The 20,199-nt window shown below is 45.4% G+C and overlaps 1 protein-coding gene and 1 long non-coding RNA gene across 12 annotated transcripts in view; both read left to right on the top strand.

The window, feature by feature from the left end:
- The window catches only part of PC (pyruvate carboxylase), a 263,520-nt gene that overhangs the window by 159,072 nt on the left and 84,249 nt on the right, over nt 1–20,199 (top strand). For all 11 annotated transcript variants that reach the window (XM_079956475.1, XM_079956470.1, XM_079956471.1 and 8 more), the window contains one exon: nt 11,381–11,563. In XM_079956475.1, the coding sequence (XP_079812601.1) occupies nt 11,381–11,563 (183 nt within the window). The remainder of the gene's footprint in view (nt 1–11,380; nt 11,564–20,199) is intronic.
- LOC307205400 lies at nt 1,140–2,175 on the top strand. The gene is made up of 2 exons (XR_013834000.1): nt 1,140–1,775; nt 2,065–2,175. It is a non-coding gene; the product is annotated as an uncharacterized lncRNA (long non-coding RNA).

Here is a 20,199-nt window from a genome sequence, read left to right as displayed (position 1 = left end):
GTGACTTTGGACCCTAATCTTCCTGTGTACCATACTGATTTGAGCATTAAAGGTTTTAGCAGAAACTGGGATCTGAGTTCAAATTCTTCCACCTCCCCTGAGAGGCAGGGCTGGTGGAGGCAACAGTGGGGAGGCACCTGGTGGCTCCTAGTTGGGAAACAGAATCTGGGACAACCAAGCCTTTGGCCTTCATCCTGCAGGGACCTGCTTGCATTCTTTTCAGCAATCTCTAGACCTGTCAGGAACTCGGCTGCCTGGCCTTAAGGAACAGGTTGCTGGAAGCTGCCTCTCTCATTGAGCCACCGAGCCATCAAGTCGGCCGGGGCTCTCCGCATGTCCTTGGTGTATAGCACAGAGATATATGATGGGCTCTGACATTTATCCCCGCCTGGCAGGCAAGCATCGTTTGTTCACCGCTCTGGAGTTATTGGCTGCCATGTAACTGCTCCCAGGCGACTCACCCTCCCGGTAGACAGTCAAAGGAGTTCCCCTCCTCACCTAGTCTGGGCAGAGTTCAGTGGCAGGCCTGGATCCAGATGTCCAGCTTAACCTGGGGCAGAAGCAGGCTTTGATGTGTTTCTTTACGAAACATAAAGATCCAGGGTTCTTTAATAACTTTAGAAGAGCCCTGCTGGATCAGGCCAAAGGCCTACCTAGTCCAACATCCTCTTCTCACAGTGGCCAAACAGAAGCCTGTGGGAAACCCACAAACAGGTCCCAAGCACAAGAGCCCTTTCCCCTCCTGTGGCTTCCAGCAGTTGGTATTCAGAAGCATAACATTACTGTCTCTGACTGTGGAGGCAGAGCGTAGCCATCATAGCTAGTAGACTTCAGTTGCCTTCTCCATCAATTTGCCCAATCCTCTTTTATTTTTTATTTTATTTTATTTTTTATTTTTTTATTTTATTCGAGTTCGGGATTTTTACATACATATATTATCTCCTTCCAATTTTTAAATTTCCCATACAATTTTTTCCTTTCCCTCCCTCCCCCCCCCCCAGCACCCATTGGAAGGGTTCAAACAATTATCCTCAGCCATGGGCATAGCGTCTTTAGTTTCCACCAAATGTCTTTTGTTCCAGTAGTTTTTATCCAGCCTTCCAAGTCAGTGGCCATCACTGCCTCCTGTGGGTGAGAGTTCCATCGTTTATGTGCTTCATGAAAAAGGACTTTATTTTATCTGTCCTGAATCATTTTAGCAAATAATTTGACTGTTGCTGTTGCTATTTTTACAAGGTGCTTTTAAATGGCACCAAGAACCCAGCAATGTGATATGCACTCCCAAACATGCTAAAGAGGGGGGGGGGGGGGACTAATATGAAAAACACTCCCCAAGTGATACGCTCCAGATTTTTGTTGGACTCCAACTCCCATCTGCCTTAGCCAGCAAGGGTGATGGTCAGGCATGAGGGGAACTGGAGTCCAAGGAGTTCTAGCGGGCACCATGTCGGCAGACCTTGATGTAAATTAGAGAGAAATGTTTTCCTTTATTGCGCTATGATTAAAATTGTAAGAAAGTTGAAACCATTCTGTACCTCTTTTCAGATAGGTTCAGGTCTTCTATGCCCTTCATCTGCAACACAAAGGTACATGCTTTTCCTCACTTAGGTTCCATCATTTCCCCATCATTTCCCCCCTCTATTGTTCAGAGGAGCCTCCCAATTCAGAAACAGTCTATTCTTTGAGCGCCAGTTGCTGGGGAGTGAGCAGATGGCCTTGGGATCCTGCTTTTTGTCTTCTGTGCCTCCATTTCCTTGGCCATGGTTGGAAAGAAGGTGGACCTTAGACCACCAGGGGTCTTCTTTGGTCCGTAGGGTGTGCCCTAGGGTTCTGGCACTTAGCCCTTTCCTCCAGGCAACAGGGCCTTCCTCCCTTGAGCCTGAGTGGCCCTTTAAGACCTGGGAAAGGAGCCACCTTCTAATGGAGGCAGTCCCTAAAAGCTTCTCTGGCTGCCTCGGCGCAGATGCGCTTGAGTGCTGGAGAGTCCTTGCATCTCCGGGGTGATGATTAATTTAAACAGACAAGGAGGGTTCCTTGCGCTTTTGCCTGCTTCTCCTGTTCCAGAGTGCAGCGTGTAGCCTTCTGCCTGAGTGGCTTTTCTTAGCTGAGATTATGTCAGGCGGAGAAAGAGGAAGATTCAGCCAGCAGAAGGAGACAAATCTCAGAGACATGTAAGGAGAGGGCACTGCCTTAGAAGATTTCTTCTGTTGCATGTGACACAATTCTGGCACTGGGGAGAAAGCGGGATGCAAAGACGAGGCAGGATTCAAAGAGACACAACAGCAAACAACCCTTGGAAGGGGGCTGGGGAAAATGGAGCTTAGTTGGGATAAACAGGAAGAGGCCCAAAGCAGCCCTCACCAAACTGGTTCTTTCCACATGCTTTGGAGTGTAACTCCCATTAGTCCCAGCATCATGTGGCTGATGGGAGTTGTAGTTCACAGCATCTGAAGGGTACCAGGTTGGGGAATGCTGCTATAGCAACATGACATGTTCGCACTAGAACTGGGATGAGCCAGAGAGATAATTTAGCCCAGTGTTCTCCAACCTGCAGCCCTCTGACTGTTTTGGGACTACAACTCCCATAAGCCCCAGCTAGCATAGCCATAACTGGCAAGGGCTGATGGGAACTGGAGACCTCATCTGGAAAATACCCAATATGTGATCACACAGTTTAGTTCCACTGGGGACTGTTGTGGAATTTCAGAAATTGAGAAATTGCCCGGAGGATGATGTTTTCCTCCCTCCTTCATAAAACTCGGGGGGGGGGGGGCAGATGGAAGCATGTGTTGGGTGTCATCTAGTAAGACTAATGTGGAAGCAGATTCAATATAGTTAACACATTATTATGGAATTTGCTTTCTGCCCACCAGGAAAAAAAAAGATTTTGCTAGGGGTTGAGAGGCATATTCATGGAAGAGAAGGCATCTATCAACACCTTTTTGGCAATGGCAGCTAAAGGAGAACCTCCAAGCACAGCAGTATATAAAAGAGCTTTATGTTCTCCCCAGAATAACACGGGCAAAAATAAACCTCAGAAACAGCCTTATCCTGTGTCACACCATTCATTCCAGTCACCTCACCTCAAAAAGGGTATTGTAGAGTTGGAAAAGATTCAGAAAAGGACAACCAAAATGAACAAGGGGGCGGAGAGACTCCTCTATGAAGAAAGGTGGCAGCATTTGGGACTCGTTGGTTTATAGAGAAAAAGCGAGTAAGAGGAAACATGAAAAGAGTTTATAAAATTGTGCAAAAAATGGAGAAAGTGGATAGAGAAAAGTTTTTTCTCCCTCTCCCATGACACTGGAACTTGTGGACATAACATCTATTGCAGCTGAATGTTGGAAGATTCAGAACAGGTAAAAGGAAGGACTTCTTCAGGTTGCACATAGTTAAACTATGGAACTCTCTCCCACAGGAGGCAATGATGGCCACCAGTTTGGATGGTTTGGAAAAAGGATTGAACAAATTCATGGAGGAGAATATCAATGGCTACTAGTCATGTTGGCTGTGATCTGCCTCCTTAGTCTGAGGCGGTAATGCCTCAGAAAACCTGTTGTTGGAAACAGCAGGCAGGAAGAGGGCTGTTGCGCTTAGATCCTGCTTGTGGGTTTCCCACCGGCACCTGGTTGGCCACTGTGGGAATGGGTTGCTGGACTAGATGGGCCATTGGCCTGATCCAGGAGGCTCTTCTGATGTCCTTACGTCCATCTAGCTTGTCATTCACTTGAGAGCCTTCAACTGGAGATTCTATCAGTCTCACAAAACATGCTGAACAAGCTCTAATACTTAAAGTCAGTTAATAACCTCTGCTTTCCTTCTCTCACCCTCCCCACTTCATTCTTTTGTCCATCTGGGTAAAGAACCATATATTGCCCCTGCTTTGCCCATGTACTATGTGAATGTGATTGTTCTGGCTGCAGGCCAGAATCTCTTGACTCTGCATATGCCTATCAAGTATTCAGGTAGCTCCTGCACTGTGATGAGAACGTGCCAAAGGGTCTGTCGCCAGGACCTTTCTAGGGTCACAACAGCCCTCCAGTGAGCCTTTCCCATGTCTGGCCAGCTGTCTCTCCCACGCCACGGCCTCCTCTGGCCAGCTTGCCATTCCCCCAAAATGCACACATGGACAACAATTCCTCTAGTCTTTTCTAATTTGATAGCCCAAGTTTTTTTTATGTCAACCAGAGAGTGGTAAGGAAAATTGACTTGGCTCTTTATTTCTACCCCGAAGATGAGGAAGAAGAAAAAACCCAGTGCTGGGTCTTGAGTGGCAGCCAAGCACCATTCATTGACCCAGCTGTGCCACTGCCTGCGGATCACAGGAAACCAAATAAAATCAGTGGGCAGGAGATATTTGCGCTTTTAATTATCGGAAGAGGTGACATCTGCCCCCATGGAAAGCAGTTTGGAAGCTCCTCCACCCCCAAACCAAAAGCTTCAATGCACAGCTGCTTCTTAAGGAGGATTCTCTGACACCCGGGATTGATGTGTTCTGCCATCTCCATTTGGCCCATCTCCATTTCAAAATGCAAATGAAATCCCACGTATAATAAAATGTGCATATGCTTAGACTTTGCGACATTGCCCCCTCCTTTTTTTTAGGCAGAAGGCGCTCCAAGGTGCAGGTGGAGAAAATGAAGAAATGCTATTGGGTAACAGAGAGAAGGCAGAACTTTTCAACACCTGCTTTGCCCCTGTCTTCACCCGAAAGGAAAGCGGTGCCTAACTTGGTGATAATAGTATAAACGATGCAAGGAGGGAGCTGCAGCCCAAAATAGAAAAAGAGGTTGTCATGGACCACCTAGCTACTTTAAATGAATTTGGCCTGATGGGCTGCACCCAAGGATATTAAAGAAGCATGTGGATGTAATTTCAGAGTCTCTGTCTGTACTATTTGATAATTCTTGGAGAACAAGTGAGCTTTCTGCAGACTGGAGGCGGACAACTGTTGTCCCCATCTTCAAAAAGGGGTGAAAAGAAGATTCAGGTAACTACTGACCAGTCAGCTTGCCATTGATACCAGGAAAGGTCCTAAAACATTTAATTAAACAATCAGTCTGTAAACACTTAGAAAAGGATGTTGTGATTACTAAAACCCAGTATGGGTTTCTCAAAAACAAATCACGCCAGAGAAATCTCATTTCTTTGATCGAGTTACGAGTTTGGTAGATTGGGGGAATGCTGTGGACGTAGTGTATCTTGATTTCAGTAAGGCTTTGACAAAGTCCTCCATGATGTTCTTGTGGAGAAGTTGATAAAATGTGGGCTGGATGAGGTAACGGTTAAGTGGATTTGTAGCTGGTTGACTGAATGAACCCAAAGAGTGCTCATTAATGGTTCTTCATTATCCTGGAAAAAAGTGGTTTAGTGTGGTGCTGCAGGGTTCTGTCCTGGGCCCACTGGTGTTCAACATCTTTATAAACGAATTGGATGAAGGAATTAAGGTGATATTTATGAAATTCGCAGATGACATCAAACTGGGAGGGGTAGCTAATGCTGCAGAAGATATAATCAAGATTCAGAATGCCCTTAAGAGATTGGAGACCTGAGCCCAAACTAAAAAAATGAATTTCAATAGGGACAAATGTAAGGTTCTGCATTTAGGCAGGGGGTTGGACTAGATGACCCTTGGGTTCCCTTCCAACTCTACAATCGATGATTCTATTATTCTAGATGGGGCAAAGTGGCCTTGGGCAAACCCTTCCACAATGAGAAGCTCTCTGTCTTCACGAGACAGAAGACCCTCTTAATCCTAATCTGCCACGGAGCCCCATTAGAGAGAATTTGTAAGCAAAACTCGGGTCCTGCTCCAGTTTGCACGACTGATTTATTGGCTTCATTAGTCGGAGGGGAAGGATCGAGGTTGCCGGGGTGTGATTTATTCTGGCTGCCAGCGAGGCCATTTACCAGTCTCCTGATTTCCTCTGATAACAAATTCCCCCTTCTGTTTAAATAAGAAAAGGGGGGAGAGACAGAGAGATCCAGAAAGATGTTTTGGTTCCTGCACAGCCTCTGGAGAGACATAACTCTCACATTTTTCATGACACGCCTCTTGGGTTGAATCTCAATCAGAGCAGCGCGGGGCTCAGGGCTCAGCTTCCTGAACCTGTCAACCTGGTGAGAATGAAGCAGCAGAGTTCAGAGATTGTCTTGATTGCTTTTTTCTTCATAAGGCCAATTAAGTATCACAGAATATAGCATTCACCCTTTTTGCTGTTGCATCTTTTGATTGGTGTTAATGGTATGTCAGGCGCTGTACGGGTGACCCAGTGCAGAGTAGAACAGAGATTTTCAAACTATTCTAATTCAACCTTTTGCTAGCCGGTGTCCTCTAGATGTTTGGACTCCTATCAACCCCCAGCCAGCATGGCTGTTTTGGACTCCAACTCCCATCAGCCCCAGCCAGCACAGCCATTGTTTACTCCAACTCAGCTGGGGTTGATGGGAATTGGAGTCCCACCACCATTGGAGGTTGCTGGGTTGTAGCAGTACTGTACTCAGAGATGGGAACAATTGACATAGGCCCTAACCACTGCCAAACATATCTGCGTGGAAAGTATTCCTTGAAGGCAGATAGCTTTAGAAACCCTGCTGATGTCCTTGATGGATAGGAGAGTCCTGGGTTCCAATCTCTGCTTGGCAATATAGGCAGCTGAGTGACCAGCTAGCCACTGTCTCTCAGCCTAACACACCTCACAGGATTGCCGCAACAATAAAATTGGAAAATGCCTACATGTACAGTGGTGCCCCGCAAGACGAATGCCTCACTAGACGAAAAACGCGCAAGACGAAAGGGTTTTTCGTTTCTTGAGTTGCTTCGCAAGACGAATTTCCCTATGGGCTTGCTTCGCAAGACGAAAACGTCTTGCGGGTTTGCTTCCTTTTTCTTAAAGCCGTTAATACCCGGGGAATCTGCGCTCCGCAAGACGAAAAAATCGCAAGACGAAGCAACTCGCGGAACGAATTAATTTCGTCTTGCGAGGCACCACTGTACCTGATGGGTTACAAAAACTATCAACCAGTCTATAAGCTTAGGGTCCATTTTGCTTTGTCTTACAACACACACACACACACGTGACTCACTTTCTGCCATGAGGGATTTGTGGGCAACATAGTCCTACTGAGAACCAAGTAAGAATGTCAGAGAATTCCAGTGAAAAAGAGAGCGATTAAAATTGCCAATGTTCGCTTATTAGTCCTGTCTCCAGAACGGACATTAATTCAGCAAATAGAAATGATAAGAACTATATTATTCACGCTGCAAAGAGTATATGATGATGCATAATTGATTGTTTGTTTGTTTTAATTTGCATCATGGTTCCTTTGCATTGAAGTGAATGCTGTGGAATAATGTAATTAATTGCATAATTTATTTACTTAATGTTTTGCCATGACGAACAGTGAAACGTATAAAATAGTTTTTGTTGGAACCTTTTCATTCTCTTCAAATGATAGCAAAATGGAAACATTGCTCCATTAGGCGAATAGGGGGCACCAAAGCCATCCAGGGGGAGACAGTGTTCAGAGATGGACTTGTTACTGGCTTCCCCACTGAAGTAGAACTTGCTTTCTGAGAGCCAGTGTGGTGTAGTGGTTAAGAGCGGTGGACTCCTAATCTGGGGAACCGGGTTCGCATCTCCACTCCTCCACATGCAGCTGCTGGGTGACCTTGGGCCAGTCACACTTCTCTGAAGTCTCTCAGCCCCACTCACCTCACAGAGTGTTTGTTGTGGGGCAGGAAGGGAAAGGAGAATGTTAGCCGCTTTGAGACTCCTTCGGGTAGTGATAAAGCGGGATATCAAATCCAAACTCTTCTTCTTCCTCTTCTTCTCTTTCTCTAGGAATTCGCCAGAGTTCAGGCCTGAGCATTTCCTGGAACACCTGGTTTAGGTTCAGCTTCTCGTAAATCATGTTGCCTACCACCCTGAGGACTAGAAGCTTACTTGATTTCTTTTTTAAAAAATAAAGAAAGTGTGGACTTTCAGAACTGTATTCATGTATTTTGAGTAAAGACAGGTTCTGTTCTGTATGATTGCAGGCATGCAGAGTAAGCCAGTGTCCAGTCTTGTGCCCGAGTAGCCGTCTCCGTAAGAAGCAGTTCCCAGGGCCTGAATTTGAAAGTCCAGTGATGTTACACAAGCTGGCATGTTGTACGTTGCACTGCATGCCTCCGAAGGGCCTTGTCACATCAGCTTAAGCTTCTTGCTGACCAAAGTGCAGGAGGAGTGCTGCGAACAATGGAGATTGCATCCTCCTGAAGCACGTCTCTCTCTCCCTCCCTCTCTCTCTCTCTCTGTGTGTGTGTGTGTGAGAACAGCTATAAAACTCTGGACTTGTCTTCTCTGCCTCTCTCTCCCCTCTTCTGCTCCTGCTACTGCTGCCATCTTTCCATGCCAGGACCTTTTCCAGAAGGAAACTGGCAGCTTATTCTTCTGGGAATGGGAGGGTATTAGAAGAAGCAAAAACAAAAGCAATAAGTAATATTAATGTAAGATTAATACTTTTGAAATGCTGTCCCCAGGGAGGCTCGCCTGACACCATCATTATATATCTTTAGGCACCAGGCAAAAACTCCTCTGTAACCAGATCTTTGGCCTCTAACTATCTGTGGCCTTTCAGAAGGGAGTGGGATATTTTTAATGTATTCCTGCCCCCTGGTTTTAATATATATATATATTGTGAGAGGGGGGCAGAGAGGGGGATGTATAAGCTAAACAAGCTATAGTTTAGGGCCCCAAGGGGGCCCCCAAAAAAATTAAATGGAAAAAAACTGGATGTACATTTCCAAAATATAAGATAAAAAACAAATGAAATAAAACCTACATACAGCAACAGTGTTTTGTGTTGTGTAGGCTCCTATGATGTAAGTAATGGGCCCTGCCTTCTCCCTAAAATTGTATTTCGGTCCAACAATTACTTTGATAAAATACATCTTTTGTAAAGTGAAAATGGCTTTAGATACTTACTAGGTCCATAAATTATCATATAGCATATATTCAACACAAAAAAGCGACCATTGGTTGTTGACAAAGGACAGCTGAACGTATAAAGGGCCCCATTACCCTCAGTAGCTTAGGGCCTCATCAAACCTAAATCCGGCCCCCGGGGGGGGGGCGTTGTCTTGTGCAAGTTAAAGCGACTAACAAATTAAATTTAGGAGAAGAAGATGGCTTTAAAAGAGGATTAGACAAATTCAAGGAGAGAGGACTCATAATGGCTACTAGTCATGATGGCTCGGCTCTGCCTCAACAGCTGGAAGCAGCAATGCTTCTGAAATCTACTTGCTGGAAGACACAGGAGTCGCTCTTGTGCTTGAATCCTGCCTGTGGGTTTCCCATTGGGGCATCTGGTTGGTCATTGTGAGAACAGGATGCTGGGCTAGGCCTCATCCAGCAAGGCTATTCTTACATTCTTACGTTCTTCAGTTTTCTGTTTTCTTTGTACTTTTGATTCCAGAGTAGTACTTTTTACATTAATAATAAGGCCTGTAGCTCAGGGGCAGAGCACCCCCTTTGCACAAGAACATAAGGAGGGCCTGCAGGGTGAGGCCCAAAGGGCATCTAGCCCAGCCTTCAGTTCTCATAGTAGCTGGCCAGATACCTATGGGAAACCCCGCAAGCAGGATCTGAGCTCAAGAGGCCTGTTCCCTCCTGTGGATCCTGGCAACTGATATTCAGGAGCATTGCTGCTTCCAGCTGTCAAGGCAGAGTGCAGCCAGCATGACTAGTAGGCATTGATAGTTCTCTCATCCATGAATTTGTCTAGTCCTCTTCTACAGGCACCCGTGTCGGTGGCCATCGCTGCCTCCCCCAGGGGCCAGTTCCTTAGGGAAGGGAAGTGGGTGGGTATTAGTAGAATAAAAAATAAAACTGATTCGCAGTCGACTAGATGAGGCTACTGCCAAGCTGGGGATGTGATCCAGCTCCTCAAGCAATCTCTCCATACCCAGTTTTGGAGATGGTAGCCAAAAAGCAGGTGGCAGGGGGTTAAAGTGGACCCTTTGGCTGGGGATGCAGATTGTCCTCTCCCTGTTTATGAGATTGGTCACTTATTGAGTGGGGAGAATATGATCACCCCACTTTCCTCAGTAGATTTACCTGGAGAAAGCCTGGGTGGATTGGAGAGCGAGTGTGTTTAAAGGTGTTAAGTTGCTTAAAAGGAAGAGATGTAGCTCAGTGGTTAGAGCACCTGCTTTACACACAGAAACTCCCAGGCTCAATTCTTGGCAGCATCTTCAGGTAGGGAAGAAAGAGATTCCCTCTCTGGAGTCCTAGAGAGTTGCTGCCAGTCAGTGTAGGAAACACTGAGCTGGATGGACCAGTGGTCTGACTCTTTGAAATGCAGCTTACTAACCCTAACACTTTGTGAGGCTGAAGGGGAATGTGTTGTCTTTCCTCCTTGGTATTGTGTTAAAACACCTGAATGCTCCAGACCAGCAAACTGCTAAAACTTCTGCTTTTATAGAGGTTGGCACACTTGCTGATGATCAGTTAAGCAAGGACATTTGATTAGCATCCCCTGTCTGCTACTTAACCTCTTAATTCCTATGGAAGCAGTAAGGGTGTACTTAGTTTTTCCACACATGATTTCTCCATCTTGGCTTTGTTTCTGTTAATTAAATCATGAGACAGATGTCATGTGTTGTTGCATTTCCCTAATTTCAAGACCTGCTAAGGAACAAATGATTGCTATTATGTCCTGATATGTAAAACCACATAATCCAAAGGGGGTGCACTTTCTTTTTCCCAAGACTGTATGTTGTAGGTACTTCTCGTCTGTGTGTTATTCCATTTGTATATTTACAAAATCACACCATGCAGTATAAAAAGTATCTTCCCCGCCCCCTCTCTCATTGCTACCTTCCAGTTTTTGCAATGGCTTTTCCATTATGGGCTGTTTGCCAGTGTATGTTTTACCGGTGATCAATATTCATTAATTGCAAGGTTTTCCAAGTTCTAGCGATTACTATTCTAGCTGCTGTTAATAAATGTGTTATTAATGCCTTACTTCTCAATTGGTTCATATTTGAAGTATATTTCCCAATAATCCCAGCATTTTAGCTTTGTTTATAAAGCTAAAATGCTGGGGTTATTGGGATTGTCTGAGCTGTAATATTAAGATATCTCTTTTGAAACTTTAAAGGGAAGAACTTTGGGGGCCTGTAATGCTCACCTCATATTTCAGAGGAGCATTTCTAGCTGCTACAATTCATATCTTTGAGCTAGGAAATTCAGCATCAAAATCATGACTAAATCTAAGAATAACCGCAGATGTGGAAGCCTGCAGTAAACTAGTATGCATTCAATCAATCATCATTCAAACGCTATGTGTTACTTCCCAGGGAGACTCTTGACCTTGTGGACCTCTCCTCTTCTAGGTTTTCCGGAGTGGCGAGGGCATGGGGATCCGACTGGACAGTGCCTCTGCCTTTCAGGGGGCCATCATCTCACCACACTACGACTCCCTCCTGGTGAAAGTCATTGCTCACGGCAAAGACCACACCACGGCAGCTTCCAAGATGAGCCGCGCCCTGGCTGAGTTCCGGATCCGCGGGGTCAAGGTAGGAAAGGGCCTCCAGGCTCATGCGCTTTCGGATTTTGTTGTTTGCCAAGGCTGAGACTTGTGCTAGGGGCAGCTGACCTGTTGGTGTTTCTCCTTATAACATGTGCTTTTATTTATCCATTTGGGGCAGGGGATGTGTGTAAAGATTAATTTTGGCAGCCACTGTATAAATACTTCCTCTTCCATGTAGTTTGAGTGTCTGCACACTACAGATATAGATCAGTTTATGGCTGCATTACCATGCACTGATGGCTGAGAATAAGTCTCACTGAAGTCTCTGTGGCTTACTTCTGAATAGACATGCATCAATCGGATTCCTATGCCATTTAGTTTCCCTCGGAAAATACTGGGGGCTAGTTTTAGGAAAGACACTAAATATCCTCTGCATACTATAACTCCCAAGATTCTATGTGGTAAGTTACTACAATTTCACTAGTCTAAAAGCAATGGTAAGTGTGCATTGCATTGGGCTCTTCGGCTTGTTTTTACATTCTTCTTTTTATAAATATTTTTAATGCTGTTATAAACACACATTTTCTGATCTTTAACCAAATCATCAGTTCTTTGGGAGAGATTCCCTCCCTGAAATCCTAGATTGCTGCTGCAAGTCAGTGTGGACATTACTAAGCTGGGCGAACCAATGGACTGACTTGATGGATGGATGGATTATTTTGATTTCTATAACAATATATTTAAAAATATCTCTAAATGGTGTACAAAAAACTGAAGCAACAACAGGCAACTTAAACAAAATATTATAAAAACGTGTTACATTAATACAAAGTTATTAATATATATAAATCAATATCAATTCGTTTTCCTTCTGACACACTTCTCAGCTTCCGGGTTCTTACCCAGGGCCTAACATGCTCTCTTTTTTTTTTTTTTAATTATTTTTATTAATTTCCACAATAAAAATATATAACATATCACATTTTCAGCTTTAACAAATTTTCCAATTTTGGACTTCCCTCAACCTCTCTGACAATCATCCGAATTTGATTTTTAGGTACACAGTTCTTAACTTCACTATTGCCTTTCAAAAAACCTTTTAAAAACTTTTTCTTTTTTGCAATATCTCTTTGACTTTTACAGAGCTTCTTTAAATGCCACTAACGTTATTTCTCTATCACTTATGTCTTCCCAATAGTCCACCAACTTTCTCCAGTCCTCGATAAACTTTTGATCTCGTAGGTATCTGATCTTCCCTGTCAATTTGTCCAGTTCTGCATAGTCCATCAACTTTGCTCTCCACTCCTCTATTGTTGGTACTTGTTCTTGTTTCCAGTTCTGGGCCAGTAATATTCTCGCCGCTGTTACTGCATATTGGAAAAGTTTACAATCCTTTCTATTTATTTCATTTCTTATAATTCCTAAAAGAAAAGCCTCTGGTTTCTTAACAAATGTATATTTCAGCATTTTTTTCAGTTCATTATAAACCAACTCCCAGAAGCTCTTCACTTTTTTACATTCCCACCACATATGGTAAAAAGTGCCATCCTTTTCCTTACATTTCCAACATTTTTTACATATTTTATACATTTTTGCAAGTTTCACCGGTGTAATGTACCATCTATACATCATTTTCATTATATTCTCTTTTAATGCTGTACATGCAGTAAATTTCATATTTTCATTCCATAATTTAATCCAATCATCCATTTGTATATTATATCCAAAATCTTTGGCCCATTTTATCATAACCGATTTAACTTCCTCATCTTTTGTGTGCCATTCTAGCAGGATTTTGTACATTTTAGATAATATCTTAAATTCATTGTTTATTATCTCCATTTGAAATTTTGACTCTTTCTCCGCATATCCATATTCCTTAAAATCCTTCTTAAACATTTCATTTGTTTGTAAATAATGCAACCAGTCATATACATGCTCTTTTACCTCTTCATAAGGTTTCATTTTCCATCTCCCCCCTTCTTTAACAATTAACTCTCCATATGTAATCCAATTTTTCCTCATATTGATTTTTTTAACACTCATCACCTCTAGTGGGGACAACCAGAGAAGATTAGCAGGGCCTAACACGCTCTCAGCTCACCCACAAAATTTCACGACGATAAGAGTTCCTGGAAACAGCCGACATCACCCTAATCTCTCACTCTGGACATGGTTTTTATGGCAGGTCCAAGGTGGGTGGTACTTCCTCAGGCTGCCCACAGCTGTGCCCCATTCAGCTGCACTCTTCACACCCAGTTCCAGGTACAGCAGGTTTCTTGAGTTTCCCCGGGGGTCCAGAGGTTGGGAAAAGCCCCCCCCCCTCACTCACAGCTCTCTGCCCTCTCCTCCCCCTCCAGCTGCTAGTTGTCTATTCCGTTACGTTTACACCACCTTGGCTGTTCAAAACATTTTAAAATTCTAGCAAGGATTAAGTTAATCGTCCCCAGAGCCCTAAGACTCTATTCCTAAAATTGCATGTTAGCCAAAACTATATCTATCAGTGCTCACTGAAGTAGAAGCTGCCAGATAGTGTTCAATCGCACTTTCCCAGGTGTGTGAGAGTGGCAAAGTGACATCCTTGCTCTTCCACTTTAGCTTGAAAACCTTGCTCCTTTATCCGTGGCATCAATTGCCATGCTGGCCTTGACATTACATTGTGTATTGTTGGCCTCTGGAGTCCATTGAAAGTAGAAGCAGCAGCTGCTCTGTAGGCACCCATGTTTTCAAAGAGCATCCAGTCCCCATCCTGCGGATCTGGCAGCTTCCCGTGTTCCTTATGTATTAATGTAACATTTTTATATGTAACTCTGTATATTTGTAAAGTAGTTGTTAACTTGCCTGTTGTTGCTTTAGTTTCACGTACACCGCTTCGAGATATTTTTCATATATTAAGTGGCACAGAAGTGGCCTAAATGAAGAAATAAATTGACGACTCAAGGCGCAGGAAGAGAGACAAGAAAGAGTAGCGCAGTTGAGGAGGCAGGATTTTGAATTTCGGCATCTCAGATCAAAGGCTTGTTTTGCTGAGCCTTGGTTGTTACAGAGGATGCTGCATCCACCTGCTGCCCTTCTGATGATTTAGACGACGACTCCTGCAGCCATGCTGGCTGAGGCTGGACATCCAGAGGATGCCAGGTTGGCAAAGGCGCCTTCAGCTTGTTCAGAGTCTGCCAACCCGCAGTATCGCTGCCCTTGTTAAGACCTCCCCTTCCCCTGACCTCCTTCACTCCACAGGGGGACAAAGCAACCAGACGATCCCCTCCTCTGGGCTAGTATCGGATGATATCGGCAGGGCTGGTTCCCTTGCAGTGATGCCATACGGTGCCTCAGTGCCAGGGGAGGACCAGCCGCCTGCCATATGCTTGTCTGCGCTGGGAGGTGTTGTTGCTGACTGGCAGGGCGCCACGGCATGAGGACATCTGCTTGTCTGGGCCTTCTGTCCCAGGAAACCTGTCGTGAGGCTTTTCATGAGCTTTACAGTGGAGGGGGAAGCCATAGGGTCCACATCCTACTTTGTTGCATGCTTGTGCGGTGGCATGCCTGGATTTTCAACCCTGGGCAGGCCACAAACACACCCAAAGCCACCTGTTTTGTGGGTGAGCCATCATGTATTATCTTACTTGTCAACTTCGCTGGCTGCAGAATTTGAGAGGGTTTCAGGCAGGTCACTCGTATCGCTTAAGAGGCAGGGTGTGAGAAATAGAGAAACCTCACAGTGCTTTGTGCAATGTGGGGAAGAGCAGTATTGTCAAGGCAAGGGGCCTTCTTCCAGCGTGGCCCAGCAAATGTCCAGCTGCGTGTGGCCTCCTGCTTCGGGGGTCAGTGTCTTTATTTACTTATATTTATATCCCACCTTTCCTCCAAGGAGCTCATGTGTGTCTCTTCATTTTATCCTCATAACAACCCTAGGAGGTATGTTGCTTACACTGAGAGGGAGTGACTGGCGCAAGGTCACAGCCAGTGAGCTTCATGGCTGAGTCAGGATTCAAACCCTGGTCTCCGAGTTCATAGTCCAACGCTCTAACCACTACACCACCACTGGCTAAGCTTGCTTGCTTGCTTGCTTGCTCCACCCTCTCTCCTGTTAGCATCGTGAACAGAATCCAGAGAGGCAGTGGTGGTGGAGGCCTCAGGCCAGGGGCCTACCTTGGCTTTGTAGCAGTCATCAGCAAGGTCTGAGAAACTGACACAGGCAGGCGCTCGTCAACTAGAGTCAGGAAACCTATTCCACATTTGCACCATACATTTAAAGTGCTGTCATACCACTTGAAACAGTCATGGCTTCCCCCAAAGAATTCTGGGAGCTGCAGTTTGCTAAGGGTGCTCAGAGCTGTTGGGAGACTCCCCTGTTCCCCTCCCAGAGCCGTAATTCCCAGACTGGTTTAATCACCAGTCCATTTTCACTCTGGGAAAATGACCAGTCTGTGGGTCCTTCGCTTTGCTTGTGGGTTCTCATCTCACACATCGACAAGGGCCTCTGTCTCACCACCCTGGTGCACATAGGGATGTCACTTCTCAGTTTGCTGAGGCTCTTGTAGCTACTTGGCTGCTTGTAGGGAAAGGAGACGATGGAGGCTCCCTGGCACAACAGAGCCAGGCTCCTCAGCTGCTGCCAGGCGGCATTAAGGGGAGGAGGTAGTTTGCACTGCTGAGCCAGAGCTCTCCTTGCATCAGCCAAGGTACCTCAAGGCAGGAAAAGGCATTTGAGGTTCATCTCATCGGAGGGAGGAGGGAGCTGCCATCCACGCTTGGCATAGAATCATAGAATTGTAGAGTTGGAAGGGATCCCAAGGGTCATCTAGTCCAACCCCCTGCAAGGCAGGAATCACAGCTAAATAAACCCTGCTGGGTGGCCATCCAGCCTATGTTTAGACTACAGTTCCCATCAGCCCCAACCAGCATTATCGTATGATGGCTGTGGCTGATGGGACTTGTAGTCCAAAACATCTGGTGAAGGTTGTGTCATTGCTTCCATTGTTTAGGTGTTTTTATTTCCTTCCTGCTGATACTAAATTTCCACATGGCAGTTGGATCAGAGACATTGGTGGCTGGCGGGGTGCCTGTCAGCATCTATTGGCCATGGCACCTAAATGGAGCCTCCCTATTCAGAGGCAGTGTATCTCTAAATAACAGGGGAACACATCTTGCCTGGCAGCAGCAGGGACTTGTTGCCTTCCCGCCCTGTGTTTTGGTTTTCTAGCTGGAAAGCATCTTAGCTGGCCACTGTGGGCAACTAACTGCTGGGATTGATGGACCCTTGGGCTAATCCAGTAGGGCTCGTCGTCATAAGAGGTGTTTCTGCTATAGTGATTTATTTTATTTTATTTTATTTTTTAATTATTTTTATTGAATTATGCAAATACAAACAAAACAAAGCATACAAACATATCAGCTAAAGACATAAAAGAAAGAAGAAAAGTAGAGGAAAAAGGGGGAAAGAAACAAAAACAAAGCAAAAACAGAGCAAACGCAAAAAGTAAGAACATAAATATAGTACAAAAAAACTGCAATAGACATCCCAGAATGTCATTTCTCTGCTGAGGTACTGACCCTTCTGGAGTGAAACTCTTTTAATTATTCTTTGTTTTTTTACTTCCATCAACCTCACAGCAGTTCATTTCGTATAGCTAGAACAGTTTCTCTTTATTTCAATATAATCCTCATCTTGGTATAAGGAAACATTTTCCCACTTACAGATTTATTCTAAGCACAACCAAATCTTGATTGTTGAACCTTGACTCTTTAGATAGGTGTCTGCTATAGTGATTTAGACCAGGGGTCGGCAAGGTTTACCTCGCCAGGGCCTGTTCACCCCCGTGGAGATCTCTCAGTGGGCCGGATCGCGTCTACACAGATGTAATTTCTGGTGCTGCGGAAGCGAGTCTCCATGCTGCGCTGGTTTAGCGCAACGCGCAGAGACTCACCGAGCAGGTGACTCGGTTCGGGGGCAGCTCGGGGGGCCGTTTAAACAACCCCTGTGGGTCACTTGCGGCCCATGGGCCACAGGTTGCCGACCCCTGATTCAGACAATGCCATAGGCAAGGGAGCTGAAAGATGCTGTGCCATGCAGTTTAAAAAATCCCTGCACATGAGAATCCTAGCATGTCAGAGAGAGAGAGAAACCCCAGCCTAGCCATCTTCTTGACGTGCTTGTTTTCTGTGTGCAAGGAGTTGCATTGCTCACACCCCTTACAGCTTTGTCCAGTTTTGCTGGGCTCTCCAGAACTCATTCTGAGGCTGATTGTAGGAGACACTGTGTCACGGCCACCCCCTTACAGTTCACCTGCTGCGGGAGGTGGAGGCAGGAGGGGTGACGTGTCCAGCTGGCGGCCCCCAAGCGATGCTTCTTGATGCTTCATGGCATTTCTGTTGCATTGAACCGTGCTGATCTGACACAGCTTGCTAATTCCTCCCCGAGCGTCGGGTCACATCGGCTTCCCGAATTCAGCCGCCTTGTGGGCGGGTTGCTGAATATTCAGCGTGTGCATCTCAATGGCCTCCCTTTCCCCTTCCGTGAAAATGATTGCTTCGGAAAAGGGAATTGCCGTCCCTGCCACCTCTCCATGCCCTTCATCAATGCCTCCCAGTTAAATAAACACTCTTGGCACGGATGGCGTGTTGAATAAATAGCAAAGGCTGTTTGCCGATCCTGCCGGCTGGTGCTGATTTGCGGCACCTGGAACAAACGTCGGACCTGCGTGGCCCACATCATAAATGGCTGGCCAGCCCACATTGTTGCGGTTAGAATCAGTGCCGATGAGGCATTTTAAAGTGGAAGGCGGCCTGTCTTCCTCCTGCAAGAAGTATGTCAGTCCACAAATCTGGCAGCCAGAAATCAAATACCTGTGTTTTGGAGGGGGAAGTCTGTAAATATTCCACCTCCCTCTCTAGGCTTCCTCCCCATTTGAGCACCAATCTTGGGTACCTGCATCTTGTGTTGGGGACTCAGGACAGATTAGAGCAGCTATCCCCAATATCTTGCCCTCCAAATGTTTGGGACTGCAAACTCCCATCAGCCCCAAACAACATAGCGTAGTCTAAGAACAGGACAGCCTGCAGGATCAGGCCAAAGGGGTGGGCGGGCATCTAGTTCAGCATCCTGTTCTCATAGTGGCCAACCAGATGCCTGTGAGAAAGCCAGCCAGCCAGCATGGCCACTTTGGAATCCCATTGATTCCCATTGACTCCAGCCACCACCACTGTTTTGGACCACAACTCCCATCAGCCACAGCCAGCAGTGTGGTTCAGAACATCTGGAGGGCACCAGGTTGGGGAAAGCTAGATTAGAGGATGCTTTACTACCTCTCCTCACCTGCCGCTTGAGCTAATGGAGTTGGTCTTGGACTTGGTGTTGAACACTTCCCAGGCTGTTTGTTGGCTTATTCCTTCCACTCCCCTCTGTTCCTGACCCTTGGCCTTTTCGGAGAACGGGGCCTTCTCACTGTTGGTGCCCAGGTTGTGGAATTCCCCAGAGAGGCTTGCCTGACACCCACCCTGTGAGCTTTTAGTCCTTTTAGATCCTTTGTTCTGATGTTGTTCTCTGCAGGTTGCTTTTTCCTATCTCTGTACTTTTTTCTTTTAGATTTCACATTTTTATCTTTTTTTCCCTTATCATGCAAACCACCCAGAGATCGTGCATTAATACTGTGGGTCTGGGGCCACCAATCCTTTTGGATCCATGAGCACATATACACACAAACACACACATATACACTGCAACCTAATTCTGTTGTCTGCAACAGAATTCTTATTTCAAACCTGATTTTAGCAGCAGCAGGGAGACCTACGGGGGCCAGAGACATCCTCTATGGGCACCACACTGGCAACTCATGATGTTAGTAAACTGCATCTTGTGGGAAATCATGCTCAAGATGACCCAGGATGGATCTGTTGCTTGGCAGCGGAGCCTTTGAGCCGGTCTTTCGTTACAGTCAGAGCAAAGGGTGCTTGTGGGTGAAGTAGGAACTCTAAATCCAGCTCCAGCTTTGCTTTGCTTTTATTCTGGTCTTTTTTGGCATGATACAAAGCAATCTAACAATGTACATTTCTCAAAATGTACTTTTTTCAAAATGTACTTTTCTTTAAATGTACATTGCACTGAATTTCCTAGAACTTGCAAAGGTAAAATCAAACAAACAATGCATACCTTTATATATTTACTCATTTACTGCATTTGTATCCTACCTTTTTTCCTCCCAAGGAGCTCATGGTGGCATACATGGTTCTCCCGCTCCATATTTAGTCCTCACAACAACCCTAGGAGGTAGGTTAGTCTGAGAGGCTCAGTGAGCTTCATGGCCAAGTGACGATTTGAACCCAGGTTTCCCAGGTCCTAGTTCAGCACTCTAACCACTACCCATTCACACCATACTGACTCTCAGAAGCCTTAATTTTGTGGGCTTTGAGCTGCTGTTTGCTTCACATCCGAGGTGAGACAAATGGATGTTGCAAGACCTTAGATTTCAGCCTCTTAGGGCCCAGTTCCCTGGGCAAATTACCCTGGCAAGCCCCCATTGAAACAAATGCAAGTTGTAGGTGGAAAACAGAGGAGGAAATGCCTCTGTTAAAATTTGCCATTTCATCTCTACTTTTCCACTTTTAAGCTTTGCAAATTAATGCTGCAATTTTTGGGTGAACATCAGTCAGACGGTTCTATTGGAAAATATTTTGATCAGGGAA

This window comes from Podarcis cretensis, assembly GCF_951804945.1.
Source record: "Podarcis cretensis genome assembly, chromosome: 16".
In the NCBI taxonomy this organism is placed as follows: Eukaryota; Metazoa; Chordata; class Lepidosauria; order Squamata; family Lacertidae; genus Podarcis; species Podarcis cretensis.
This window is presented reverse-complemented; position numbering and strand designations above follow the sequence as displayed.